The following is a 12,727-nucleotide window of genomic DNA, read 5'->3' as shown; positions in this document are numbered from 1 at the left end:
CTTCCCTCAGGGAGCGGCGGCGGCCGCGCTCGGCAGTTCGGGGCAGCCCACGGATGTTGTGTGTGAAGCGGGTATTTAAACTGTAGTAAGCTTCAGTAATAGCGGTTGTGTCTGCGTTAGTCTGTGTGTGCAAGGATTGGGGCAACTCCAGTTTGCTTATGTTAGTTTGCACCGCACGGTTGGTTTCTATGGGGGGGTTTAATGTAAGAAACCTTTCAGGTCACTCGACAAGAAATATGTGAAAACTGAGGTAGCAGTGCTTGAATGATTGTTACTCATTAATACATCTCAGCAGACTTTTCTAGAGGTTCTGGTTTCAGACAAAGCTTAACTTCTGCCTTGTTTGGTGGATCGTAAGCATAAAACAAAAAAATAAGTGAGGTGACTGAGGAGCTGTAATGATACCTGAAAGCCCCCCAATTTCAGTTATCTTAGTAGTAGTAGTGCAAGCTTTCTTGATATTTCTGCCTAAATTTTTGTTGCTAAGTGTCATCTGATTCCTGTAAGGCTGCTATGAACACGTTATTTCAAGAATATGTTCTTAATTTGTTAATGTTGCATCTTTTTGTACACAGGACATTAGATGTTCGAGTGAATATCGAGTTACTGTCAATTTCTAATCCTGTTCACAAAAAGGTTTGTAGATTATTTACATTTGTGTCATTCATTGTTTTATCAATATTTCATTGCATAACAGGGCAAATAGGCAAAGGAAAAGCAAAATATGATTTTGGTATGTTTGTCGCTTGATCTTATTTTATTTTTGAGTAACTCAGTTGGTTTGGTATGATTCTCCCCATAGCCTTTTTAGCTCACCCTTTTTAGTTTTGCTGTTCATGGAAATTTATAAACTTAAAAATGAGAAGAATGTGTAAACCCTTGGAGAAGCTTAAGTTAGCTTAAGAGCAGTCTTGTTATAAATAGTTCTTGTTTAAAAATGCTATTGCCCTTGTGAAGTCATCATCTAAACTACTGAAAATGACAACTTTTGTGTGGATGCAACATTTTGTTTTTTTTTATCAATGTGTGTGTTGCTGTCCTTGAATGTTTGGAATTCATCCAGTAGGGATAGGAAATAAGTAATGTACTAAATTGCACTAAAAAAATCCTTAGGTAAGTAGCAGTGAGATTTATATTAGGGGTTAAAATCTATTTTGTTGTATGTTTAATTTGTATTTTAAACTTTATTTCCACCTACCATGATGTTATGGTTGGTCATCAACTGGTGGTAGAGTTAATGAAGACAGATGAGTGTATAAAGGAGCAAAACAGATATACACACATATATACTTAATTCTCATAACTGTGGTGATGATACTGTTATGTGAAGAAGCAGTGTTCAGTTAAGAACTGTGTACCAAGTTTCAGCCTGTATAAGCAGGATCGTTGAAATCCAGTTGTGTACATCAGTGAGTGATCACTCTAAAAAGATAACTCCCTGTACTCAGATCAGTGTGTGGGACATGAAACCAAGCAGGCATTCTTATCCTACCCAACAGCCTACCCTAGTTGTATTGTAGTGTCAGTAGTTTTAACAGCTAGCTTTATGTGTTAATCCCAAGGTTTGTTTACACAGCTCTAACTAAGAGTTTTGTTATTCTTAGTGGTACCTGAACTACTGCAACTTACTTCAGTTTTGTATGCGTACATGTGCTGTGGTAACACTTCAGTTAGGCTGGAAGAGCCAGTCAGTTTTCTACTTGCTTTTCTTCTGCTCTTCACATAGGTTTGAGCCTCTTTATTAGACAGCAGGTGTGTGGGTTTTATGTACCAGGTATCTTTAATAGTCCCAGCCTTGTAACGAAAGGCTACCATTTATAGAGAAAGCAATGTTTCCAAAACATGGTGGAGGCTTCCAGTGAACAAATGAGTTTATTTTTTAAAACCTAAGCAGCATAAAACTACAATTTTCCTTATGAATTTACTAAATCTTAGCAGCATCAATTATATGTTTCCTTTGCTAAGCTCTGTATTCAAATATATAGACTGTTAAGAAGGTGTTTTCTCAAATTGCTTGGAGCAATAGGATCTGAAAAACCTGCAATGTGGGAATGGTGTGCTTGTGATCCACTACAGTGGACTGCTTGCTCATAGGTGGGATCTACATACTATTTAATGATGAGGGTTATTCTTCCTTCAGCGGGCAAATAATTTTCTTCAGATAAAATGAAGAGACATGGAATTTTGAAAAAATTGCTGCTCAAATTTGAATGTTTTTTACATGTTTTATTTTTGTGAGAAATAGTTTTCCTGTTTTGTTTTGTTTTGTTTTTGTTTTTGTTTTTTTCCCACTGTAGTATTTAAAATTGAAATTGTGTTAAATGTGAATGTTTTCTCCTTTCTAAATTAGTTGCCATAATTCTTATTTTAATTTGGCTAAAAAGTAAAAATATTAAATAAACTGTTTGCAGTATTTAAACAATCGTACAGTATGTTTTACAGTATTTAAAAACATATTTAAATACCTTTCTTTTCAGGATTTAGCTGTCCGATTGACTAATGATGCTGATCCTTTTTTCCTTTATAATCTTGTCATATCTGAGGAAGACTTTCAAAGGTGAGTGAAGTTGTAATATTTGTGAACATTCCTCATGGTAGTAGAAAATAAGTTTTTTAGGTTATAAAGGTTTATCTTAGAATTTTGGTTCTAGCATATCTCACTTGTGGATTTTTGGCAGTAGTATTCTCTTTCACCCATCTGTGAAACTGCTAAGTCTAGGAAGGTTATTGGCTTGAGGTTATACAGATGAGTGACAGAATCCTGACATTAAGTTCCCTGTGTAGTTACAGTACCACAGTTTATTATACTCCCTGTGTCTTTTTTTATCATAACTGCTTATAGTATTGTAAGTTTGTGAACTATTTTAAGAGCTAATTCCAAGAGGAAAGTATGTTTGCATACATAGTTTCCAAACCTGAGGCTTTGTCTTGTAGGTTGTGTTTTTTTTTTTTTTTTTTTTTCCTAGTTGCACTGTTGCATCTCAGTTTACTACCTTATGTAGCTTCTGCATACATGTTTGCAAGTCTGTTTCTGTCTTCGAGTTGACCACATCTGTGGTGAAGGTGCACAATTAAATAAGCAAGTAGGCAGGTAAAGTCTTTGTAATGGTTGAGTCTTCCCTCATCTGCAAAGCATTGTCTCTTTATACTTCCCTGTGCCCCTATCCTTACTGTGCTGGGCTTTAAGATGGACTTACACTTGAAGGAATATGCTTGTTCTGCCACAATAGCTTTTTTTTTTTTGTTAGTGCAGCAGCCTTGCAAGAATTCTTGAAGTTAAAAGTATTCTCTGGTGATTATTATCCAAGACATGATCACATTTCTGTGGTCAGGGTTGAAAATAACATACTAGCAAACATTAATGATATGATCAGAATTGGTTCTTTCTATCTACAAAATACTTTTTTAGAAAATAAATTACATTTCTATATAATGTTAATATTTTTTTTCCCAATCTGTTTATGTAGCTTGAAATCCCAGCAAGGTCTCTTGGTAGACTTCTCTGCTTTCCCACAAAAATTTATAGATCTGCTTCAACAATGCATTCACGAACAGAACAAAGATATCCCGAGGTAGGTGATAAGCGAGTACCATATTACTCTGTGTATCTGTTTTGAGATTTTAAAATATTTGTCCGACAGACTAAGTCAGTAGAACAAGGATTATTTAACCTTTCCTTGGACGCATCTCAGTATCAATTAGTGGATGTTGCTGACACATCCTAAATCTTAAGAGGTCTCAGCAGTGACATTGCTGCCTAGTCATAGGCTCCATTATCAGAATTGAAGCTGGCAAGTTTCAACAAGTTAGCAGATGTGCAAGGATGCAGCACCACTGTGTGTGTGATTTGGGTGGTTGTATGTTTTTGTGTTGTTTTTGTTGTTGTTTGTATGTGTGTGTTGTTTTTTTTTCAGGGGGGTGGAACAATTTAATACTAGAGAGCTGATACGAGTTTAATGGACTGAAGTGTAAATTGTTATTTTTCACAAGAGAAGCCACAGTACATAAGGCATTCTGATGAGGATTTTCTCTTGCTTTTGTTTCAGTGCTCAGACACTAATACGTGAGGCAGGTGAGCTGAGGTTCACTCTTCCTGTAGTGGCATTTTCATATGTGGCTTTTGTGTGTGTGCATACTGAGAAAGCCCTGTTCAGAGTACCTCACTCCCCAGTAGTTAGGGTCGTTTCCTGAAGTATGTACTATGGACTTTGAATTTAACTAGGCGATAGGATTGAGGAGTCTATTTTCTTTTGGAAGTAGGTTACCAAGGCTTTACTTGATTTTGGACACCAAAATTTAAGATGGGCTTCTGAAAAATTTACAGATAACTAAACTGATAAATTTTGTACGTTTCTTGTTATAAAGTGCAAGCATTCCAAATGATATTTATTTGTAGTATCAACTACAACATTGGAATTGAATGGCATAGTTATTTTTTCAAATGAAAAACCGGCCAGCCTTTTACTGCATGTATAAAAAGTATAAAAAATAATTTGAAAATAGCTTGTAGGATCTATCGGTGGTCAAGAAATGGTATGTTAAATGCTTTTTTTGTTGCCTTTTCCTAGGTTTTTGCTGCAGTTAGTTTCTTCAACATCTGATCTAGATCACACTCCTGTCTCTTTAAATATAGTGGAGACCAACCCTTTTAAGCATCTTACACATCTCTCTCTAAAATTCCTACCGGGAAATGATGCAGAAGTAAAGAAATTTTTAGCCAACTGCTTGAAATGCCTTAAGGTAAAATGATGAACGAGGTCTTGATGCTATGTGTACTTAAACTTTTTTTTCAGTCTTAATAGTTAAAAAAGCATGCACCAAATTGTGTATTTTTTATTATTTTAGTTCATGTATTTCATTGCATGCAGTTATTTTGGCACGTTATAAAACTAAATTGTTACTTTAGCAATGAAAATCTTACATATCTACTAAATCAAGTGTTATAATTCGAACTGATAGAAAATCAGGAGTTTATATATGCAGCGCATGCACTATGCAGCTGTTGAATACTCGGTTGTTTCATGCTTCATAGCCTTGTTCTGATTGCCAGATCAACTGCAAAAATAACATACGGTAAGCTTTCTGTTGTCTTTTCTGCAATTGGGTTTAGGAAACCACGTGTGTGTGTGTGTAATTCTAAGGCCATAGAGTCTTCTGAGGGCTAGTGCTTATAAAAAGCAAATGAGAATTGTAATGTTGATGCAGTTGGTAGTGTGCTAAATTTTATCTACTGCAAAATTAATGATTTCATAGTTTGACTGTTGTCTCTTTTGTAGCCTGCGATTTGCCTCTCTTCTATTGTGCTGTCATGGTTAGAGCTACCTTAAGAAGTCATTTTAACAAAACAAATTTACAATATTTAGTCATTTGTTACAAATGCAACTCCTTTGTACGCAGGTCTTTATAATTCTCTTTCCTTAAAGAGACTTAAGTTTAATGCAGGATTTTTACCTTGTGAGCTAATGCATTTATTTATTTTTTTTAATGTATAGATGGATAATGTATTTATTTAATAAGGTGATGTTTCCACAAATAAAATGTGTATGTGGCTGCTTAGAAAGGATATAATGATGGTAAAATGGAACCTAAATACTAGCAATTCAGGAGCTAAGGGTTTGTCTTGATATCCATTTGTACATAGGAAGACAAAATGATTTTGGAAGAAAAGCTTAAAAAAACTGAAGAGGATCTTACCAGACAACTCAGCTACACTCAGCAGGTAATGTACATTTTTAACTCTCCTGTTCTAAGTTGTTTTTACTTCCTACGTTAGGTGACCAATGCTATACTTGAATACAACTTGTAAATAGTGGACTTCCAGTATAAGGCTATGCTAACAAATTCATTTTTTTCTTGTTCTACTTTTTTTTTTCTTTTAGTACTTTTTTTTTTCCCAGTCTGTGGAGAATGTATGCATAGTGGTCTGGTTGGTAACTGCTACCTAGCCAAAATAATTGATGTGGAAGTGAGAGAAAAGAATAAAAGTAGACAAATATTCTCTAAATATTCTGCGTATGGTCAGAAACCTTTATATTTGCAGAAACTATGAAACCATGACAAATAAATGAGAAGTATTGGAGGTTATATTACTCTACTTTTTGATTTTTACAGTCAGCCCAGTAGTGACTTTGCATTTGCACTTTAGGAGAATGATAGCAATGGGTCAAATTCTAGAACATTCAAGGTGGCTTTTTTGACCATCATGAAACAGAAAAATTTCCTTAAATCTCCTGTTGTGGAGCTTTTTTTTTTTTTTTGGAGTAGGACACTCATCTTTGCATTTTTCATGCAATTGGAGCCTAATAGATTATATTTATTTATATATTTATTTATAAGGAACTTCTTCATGGTGAGGGTAACGGAGCACTGGAATAGGCTGCCTAGAGAGGTTGTGGAGTCTCCTTCTCTGGAGATATTCAAGGCCCGTCTGGACGCCTACCTGGGCAGCCTGCTCTGAGGGACCTGCTTTGGCAGGGCGGTTGGACCCGATGATCTTTCGAGGTCCCTTCCAACCCCTGCAGTTCTGTGATTCTGTGATTTGGTAAATTGGAATGCAGAATTACAAATTACAAACCAAAAAGACAAAAATATGCTGCCTAAGAACTCTCCCCCAGGCCCTTCCCACTAGAGCACTTTGTGTTTAAAACTTACAGAAGAGATAATGTTAGTGAACATAAGCAGACTGTTTTTTCACTCTTAAGGTAGAATAAAATACAATTTGAAATGAAGATTATTTTATTCACATAAGGTCAGAAAGCTGCTATTGAGCTTCTCAACAACTTTCCTGTTCTTAGAATGACCGGATATTTTGGTGTCATGTACTGAGATACACTTTCACAAAGTAACAATAAAGAATCATTCAGTATCGAATTAAATGCTTCAGTTTTTAAAACCTTGTTGTGTCGTTTGTAAAACTTCAACAGAGCTTGTCAGAGAAGAGCCGAGAACTAGACAAACTGAAAAACGAATGGACATCGTACACTGCAGCTCTGACAAACAAGCACACACAGGAGTTGACAAATGAAAAGGAAAGAACTCTCCAGGTATGACAGCAGGAAAGAATTAACAACATTCTTGGCTTCATTTTAAGATTTGTTGGATAACTATTTACTTTTATTCTCTTTGTAGGCACAAGCTCAGTACCAACAACAGCATGAACAACAGAAAAAGGAATTGGAAAGTTTGCATCAGAAAAGTATTCAACAGTTGCAGAACAGACTCTCAGAACTTGAGGTTATCAATAAGGATCTAACAGAAAGGAGATACAAAGGAGACTCCACAGTCAGAGAACTGAAAGCAAAGCTTTCTGGAGTAGATGATGTATGGCTAATTAATTACCATAACCCAACTTATAATTTTTAGAGCATTAGAGCTGCCTGCCTATGCTCATAAGAGAAAATAGAGCATATTAGCTTCATTCCACATTTTGCATGCTATAATTTCAATATATCTTTTTAAATTAGCATAATAGTGTGTTTTGTTGTTGTTGTGTTTGTTTGTTTGTAATTAAAATAGTAAAATTAATTCCTTCCCAACATTCTAGGAATGTCAAAGAGCAAAGCAGGAGGTGCTGTCACTGCGGCGGGAGAACAGTACTCTGGATGCTGAATGTCATGAAAAAGAGAAACTCATTAATCAGTTACAGACACGGGTTGCTGTCCTGGAACAAGAGATCAAAGATAAAGATCAACTAGTTGTTAGAACCAAAGAAGTATTAGATGCAACACAAGAACAAAAGGTTCCTTCAAGTTTCAAAATCATTCTCTGAACCTCTGTAAACCTTGTTAATTGTAGTGTCTTTAGGTTACTAGATGGCCAGATTTTTATGAGTGTAGCAAGTAAGCTTTCAAATGTAGATAAAGGTCCTGAATTACGGCATCAAAAGTAAACTGGGTTCATTTTGATGAAGGTAGCCACTGTTTTAATATTTTGTGGCAGTTGGATGAAGTTAATTTCTGCAAAGGTGGATGAATTGTGAGAACCCTATGTAATTTGACTGAAAAGAAAGGACTGTTTTTTTAAGGACTGGTTATAAAAATTAATTAGGTTCTATTTAAAATTATGATGTCTGTTCCATATCTTTATTGTTTAAAAGAATTTTGAATTTTTTTTTAAGGTGATACTGGAAGAGAGTACAGAAAAAAAACAAAGTCATATTGAAAAACTTGAGACAACAATTAGGTCACTGTCATCTGAACTTCTTAAGGTTTGTTTGAACATAACATTAGCTTTATGTCTGTCTGTCTTTTAGGTATTTCTTATTTTGAAAATACACATTTTCTTAATAGGCTAATGAAATTATCAAGAAGTTACAAGGAGATTTGAAAACCTTAATGAGTAAATTAAAATTGAAAAATACAGTAACGATTCAACAAGAAAAGCTATTAGCAGAAAAAGAAGAGAGACTTCAAAAAGAGCAGAGAGAATTGCAGGAGACTGGGCAATCTCTTCGAATGAAAGAGCAGGAGGTACTGTGATAGATTAACCTCTGTCCTATAAACATTATTGTATGTAGTATGTTTTCTTGTGTGTATCGTGTTTTTGTAAAACCTAAAATACTTAGAGCAATAATTCTATTCAACATAATAGACTTACTGTAAGTTAATACATGGATGTGTGTGATTAATGTTTTCATATTTTCATGTTAAACTGATTTTCAAGAGACGTACATCCACATGAAGGAAAATACTGTTAAAAGTACAAAGCAGTGCAACAAATGAATAGACATGCTTTACAGGGTGTATTCCTGTGAAAGTTGGAGGTAGAGGCAAAAACAGCAAGAGAGCGAACTTGTTCCCTTCTCTTGCTTCGGGCCCTTGCATTATTTAATAATGAATAATTAAGGTTAGAAAGGTGTCTGGCTGCAGTCTGGTCCAAACCCTGGCTAGAAGCGGGACTTACTTTCCAAGTATTGTCATACCGTTTTTGTATAATATTTAGTTTGAACTTCTCTAATTTTAGAATCTTCCTGATCCTTTATTTCTTATGTATATATATGTTACTTCTTACATATATGATCATATTTCTTGAGTTTTGAATCAGTACTAGTTCCTGATGGAGCTATAATTAGTATGGGAACATTGCAGGTTTGCAAGTTACAAGAACAACTTGAAGCTACAATACAGAAACTGGAAGAAAGTAAGCAGTTACTGAAAACCAATGAAAACGGTACGTTTATACCATTTAATTTCTCCCTCTTTAAAATGACAATGTTTTAGCTGGTACTGAAAATGAATGGGAGGCAACTTCATTGCTTTGTCTGTTTGCTTTTTTTTTTTTTTAAAGAGCAAGAGCTGCAATTATTATCATTATAGCAAAAATAAGCTTCTGTCTGGGTGTGCAGTAACCTAGAGCTGTACAGGTAGAGATGACTTCCTTTGCACTTGGTGCTTGTGGATGCTTGGGGGAGGGGGGGGTGAATGTGTGTGTGTGCGTGCACGTGGGGCTAGCTCTAGCTTAGGATGTAGAAGGAACAGTGGCCCATAGGGGTGAGGGGGGAAGCTTAAGCAAAAAGCCTTTTTGTGAGACCTGGGCTTACAGTGATACTTGAGCTCGAGGAATTGTGTTGGGGGAAAGCCCACCAAACTGTCACTTTTGTTTGAGGAAGAGTCAATTGGTGTTTTAAACAGCTTGTTTTAGGTAGGAGATGAGCTTGACTTTTTTTTTTTTCATTCTTCAGTAATCACATGGTTAAACAAACAGCTGAATGAAGTTCAGATGGCAAAGAAGATAGATACTCCTACCAGCACGCATGGTGGTGCTAGGACTGCAATTTCACCTCATGGCATGGTAAGATACACATATAAATAGCAATAAACTGTTGTTGTTGTTAGGGCATAATACCCAATTTGGTGCTAGTTGATGCCCTGGCCTTGGGGGTATTTTCTAAGCTCTAACTTATTAAAATTACAGACTTCTATTTTCACTTTGCAGCTGATGAGTGAGCTTCTTACTCAGTGGAAGGGCATATTCATGTGAAGATGCCTGACTTATGCATTTAATATATTAACCAATTACACAGTATGTAGCTTATTATGATTTTATTTTAATATAAGCTAGAACAGTGCTCATGTCTTTCAAATTTTAAAAGGCTACAAGTTTTCCTTAGGAATGTGAATCTTGGAAAAGTTTTTTTTTTTTTTTTCCTTCCTATTAGAAAGAATTACATGATTGAAGTGTTAACTTTGCAATTGTGTTTATTTGTTAAGCTTGGAATTTCAAATCTCTACAGCAAATGCATGTGAAGAATTGTTTTCTCCTTTACAGATGTATTCTTCTTTTCTTACAGATGTGTTCTTTCTCTTACAGCTTGACCGACCGTCCTTTCCTAGCCTAGGAATAAACCATCCATTTTCTCCCCTGTATGCCTTCCAGAAGTTTCCAGAACAAGCACGTAACAAAAATACCAATCCACAATGTCCAGTACCAAAGGTAGGCATTTTGACTTTTCTGTTTGGCTAAAAATATAACAGCATAAAATATCAAAACTTTGTTTTGAATGTTTCTCAAAATGCATAAATATTTGCAGTATAACCTAGTGTACTGCTTAACAAAGATAATACACTATTAGCATGCTTTGCAGTATTTAACTGCTATTCAAAGCATAGAAACGTTAATCCCTGAGAAGCCCACTCTCTGAATACTTGTGGGTGGACTGTTGTTTCTGGAATATCTGGAACATCTTTACTTAACCTGTAACTCCTTTTTTTTTTTTTTCCTGCAGATTCAATTTAACACACAGCTTTCGAAAATGGATCAACATTCAGATGTTCAGACAATGACTGCTACAACTAGTCATCCAGCAAATAAGGAGAAGTAAGGATCATCTATTGCGTTTTGCTTTTTTTATAAAGCCATTTATCTTCTGTGAGTATCTGCAACTGAGCAAAACATTTCCAATACCAAGCTTGTTATGTGATCTGATTTTCTCCACTGACATGTTGATGAACTTTAAGTTGTGGCAGACTTACTGCTCAGTAAGCTTGGTTTGCAGATAACAAGTGAAGATCCTTGCTTTCAGGAGGAAGTACCGAGCAGATATGTCCCTTCTGGTGACATATCCATGGCTGTCAGGTGGTAGATCAGTCAGAAGAAGAGTTGTAGATTGTTCTTATTTGACTGAGTCAGGCATTGTTTATATTTGAATGATGAAATTCATAGGAACTTAGTTCCAACTTCGTCTCTTTTTTTTTCCCCAAATGTGTTTTTATCCACAGTCAATGTTAATTGTTTTAAATCTTAATTAGCTTTTTTATTTCTAGTGGTGAGAATTTGGGGCTGGAATCAAAGTATTTCAAGAAAAAAGATGACAGCATTCCTTTACGAGGGCTTAGTCAAAATACATTAAACACAGGTATGTGTGTACGGAAAGAGTTAAACAAGACCTTATTTGAAATGTACTCAAAGGGTAATAATAGTTATGATTCTATGAACACTATCTTGTTTCTGCTGTTCTACAGAGTACTTGAAACCCTATGTATCGACAAAAGTCCAACCATCACCAACAGCTGCAGTACCAACAGCCTCAGCTTATTTTCCTGGATAGCAGACAGGACGCTTAAGAATTTTCTCTTAACTGTTTTGGGAATTTGGAGATGTCCTGTATTAACATATTTGTAAAGTGTCAGTATGAACTGACAAGTTGATGTCTGGATCTGTTTTCTTTGAGGAAGATATCTTGACTTACATGGATGACTTTTCAGGATAGTTAAGCCAATTCAGAAAGATAAAGCTTTAAGGGGCCTCAACCTTAATGGTAATGCAACTGTGGGTAAGTCACTGAATTAAGCGCTGAATTTTCTCCTGGTATTAGAAAACTTTGTCTTCTGAAAATGCATATAAGTGCACTGATGCCTTTGTTATAGGAATTGACAGGTGTGGCTCCGTAACAGATGATGTGTATTCTCCAATATGGAACACTTTTCCATATGAATACTTTTTCTTCTTTCAGAGAAAGGGTGTTGCACAAGATTTCCAGCACTTTCTGGGTTATGCTGTTAACTTTACTAATGGTCAAGCTTGTACATTAGCATGACTGTTTTTTTCCCTTACAGGTTTATTTTTGAAAGATTGATCAATTTTGGAACCAGATTATTTGAATTGCATACAGGTTTACGAATAATATAACTAATACTAAGATCCTGAATGATTTCACTGAAGGTATAAACTATGGCTTAAAAAGGTCATTTGGGGTTGCCCTAGTGTCTGTTTTCTGTCAATACTATATCCCCCAGGCCACCACACATAAAATGCTATAAAGCAATTTATCTGAAGTATTGAAATTAGCACAACATCTAAAAGCTATTTTGTATTTACTAATTGTATTTTACAACTGTAGTACTGTACAGAAACTGAGGATATTCTAACATTCAAATTTAGATTGAGTCTATTCAGCATATTCTATTACCTGTGCTCAAATGCTAGAATCATGTTACAACTTCATTTGGTGCAATTTTTAATTTGGTGTCCCAATAAAGACCTGGCACGCAAGTACTTGTAACATCTAAAATATACGTTTTTTTCAAAGCCAGTCTACATACTTGTTTTTAAAGATAGTTCATATCTGAATATTTAATTGCAGCCAGAGGGTTGTATATTTTAGTGGTTTGTTTTGCAGTGCAAAATGTGTATATTTGTTTATAATCAGCACCATGTTAATGTATATTGACTCTTGATATGTATAAGTTCAATGGAAATATTAAACTTTAATAAAACATTACTTTTCAGA

At 35.3% G+C, this 12,727-nt stretch overlaps 1 protein-coding gene across 2 annotated transcripts in view; it reads left to right on the top strand.

Annotated features, from left to right (window-relative positions):
- Nucleotides 1–12,727, top strand: part of SASS6 (SAS-6 centriolar assembly protein) — a 13,489-nt gene extending 762 nt beyond the window's left edge. Inside the window, exons 2-17 of one of the 2 annotated variants that reach the window (XM_035333188.1) lie at nucleotides 576–636; nucleotides 2,478–2,557; nucleotides 3,468–3,572; nucleotides 4,569–4,740; nucleotides 5,642–5,719; nucleotides 6,924–7,043; nucleotides 7,129–7,320; nucleotides 7,544–7,738; nucleotides 8,117–8,206; nucleotides 8,289–8,468; nucleotides 9,087–9,168; nucleotides 9,680–9,789; nucleotides 10,309–10,431; nucleotides 10,724–10,815; nucleotides 11,262–11,353; nucleotides 11,460–12,727. In XM_035333188.1, coding sequence (XP_035189079.1) covers nucleotides 576–636; nucleotides 2,478–2,557; nucleotides 3,468–3,572; nucleotides 4,569–4,740; nucleotides 5,642–5,719; nucleotides 6,924–7,043; nucleotides 7,129–7,320; nucleotides 7,544–7,738; nucleotides 8,117–8,206; nucleotides 8,289–8,468; nucleotides 9,087–9,168; nucleotides 9,680–9,789; nucleotides 10,309–10,431; nucleotides 10,724–10,815; nucleotides 11,262–11,353; nucleotides 11,460–11,545 — 1,858 coding nt within the window. In that variant the 3' untranslated portion in view covers nucleotides 11,546–12,727. Of the gene's footprint in view, nucleotides 1–575; nucleotides 637–2,477; nucleotides 2,558–3,467; nucleotides 3,573–4,568; nucleotides 4,741–5,641; nucleotides 5,720–6,923; nucleotides 7,044–7,128; nucleotides 7,321–7,543; nucleotides 7,739–8,116; nucleotides 8,207–8,288; nucleotides 8,469–9,086; nucleotides 9,169–9,679; nucleotides 9,790–10,308; nucleotides 10,432–10,720; nucleotides 10,816–11,261; nucleotides 11,354–11,459 lie in introns of both variants that reach the window. The other variant, XM_035333189.1, reaches the window with a different exon arrangement.

This window comes from Oxyura jamaicensis, chromosome 8 (assembly GCF_011077185.1).
Source record: "Oxyura jamaicensis isolate SHBP4307 breed ruddy duck chromosome 8, BPBGC_Ojam_1.0, whole genome shotgun sequence".
Taxonomy (NCBI): Eukaryota; Metazoa; Chordata; class Aves; order Anseriformes; family Anatidae; genus Oxyura; species Oxyura jamaicensis.
The sequence above is the reverse complement of the archived record's forward strand: the minus strand, read 5'-3'. Positions and strand labels throughout refer to the sequence as shown.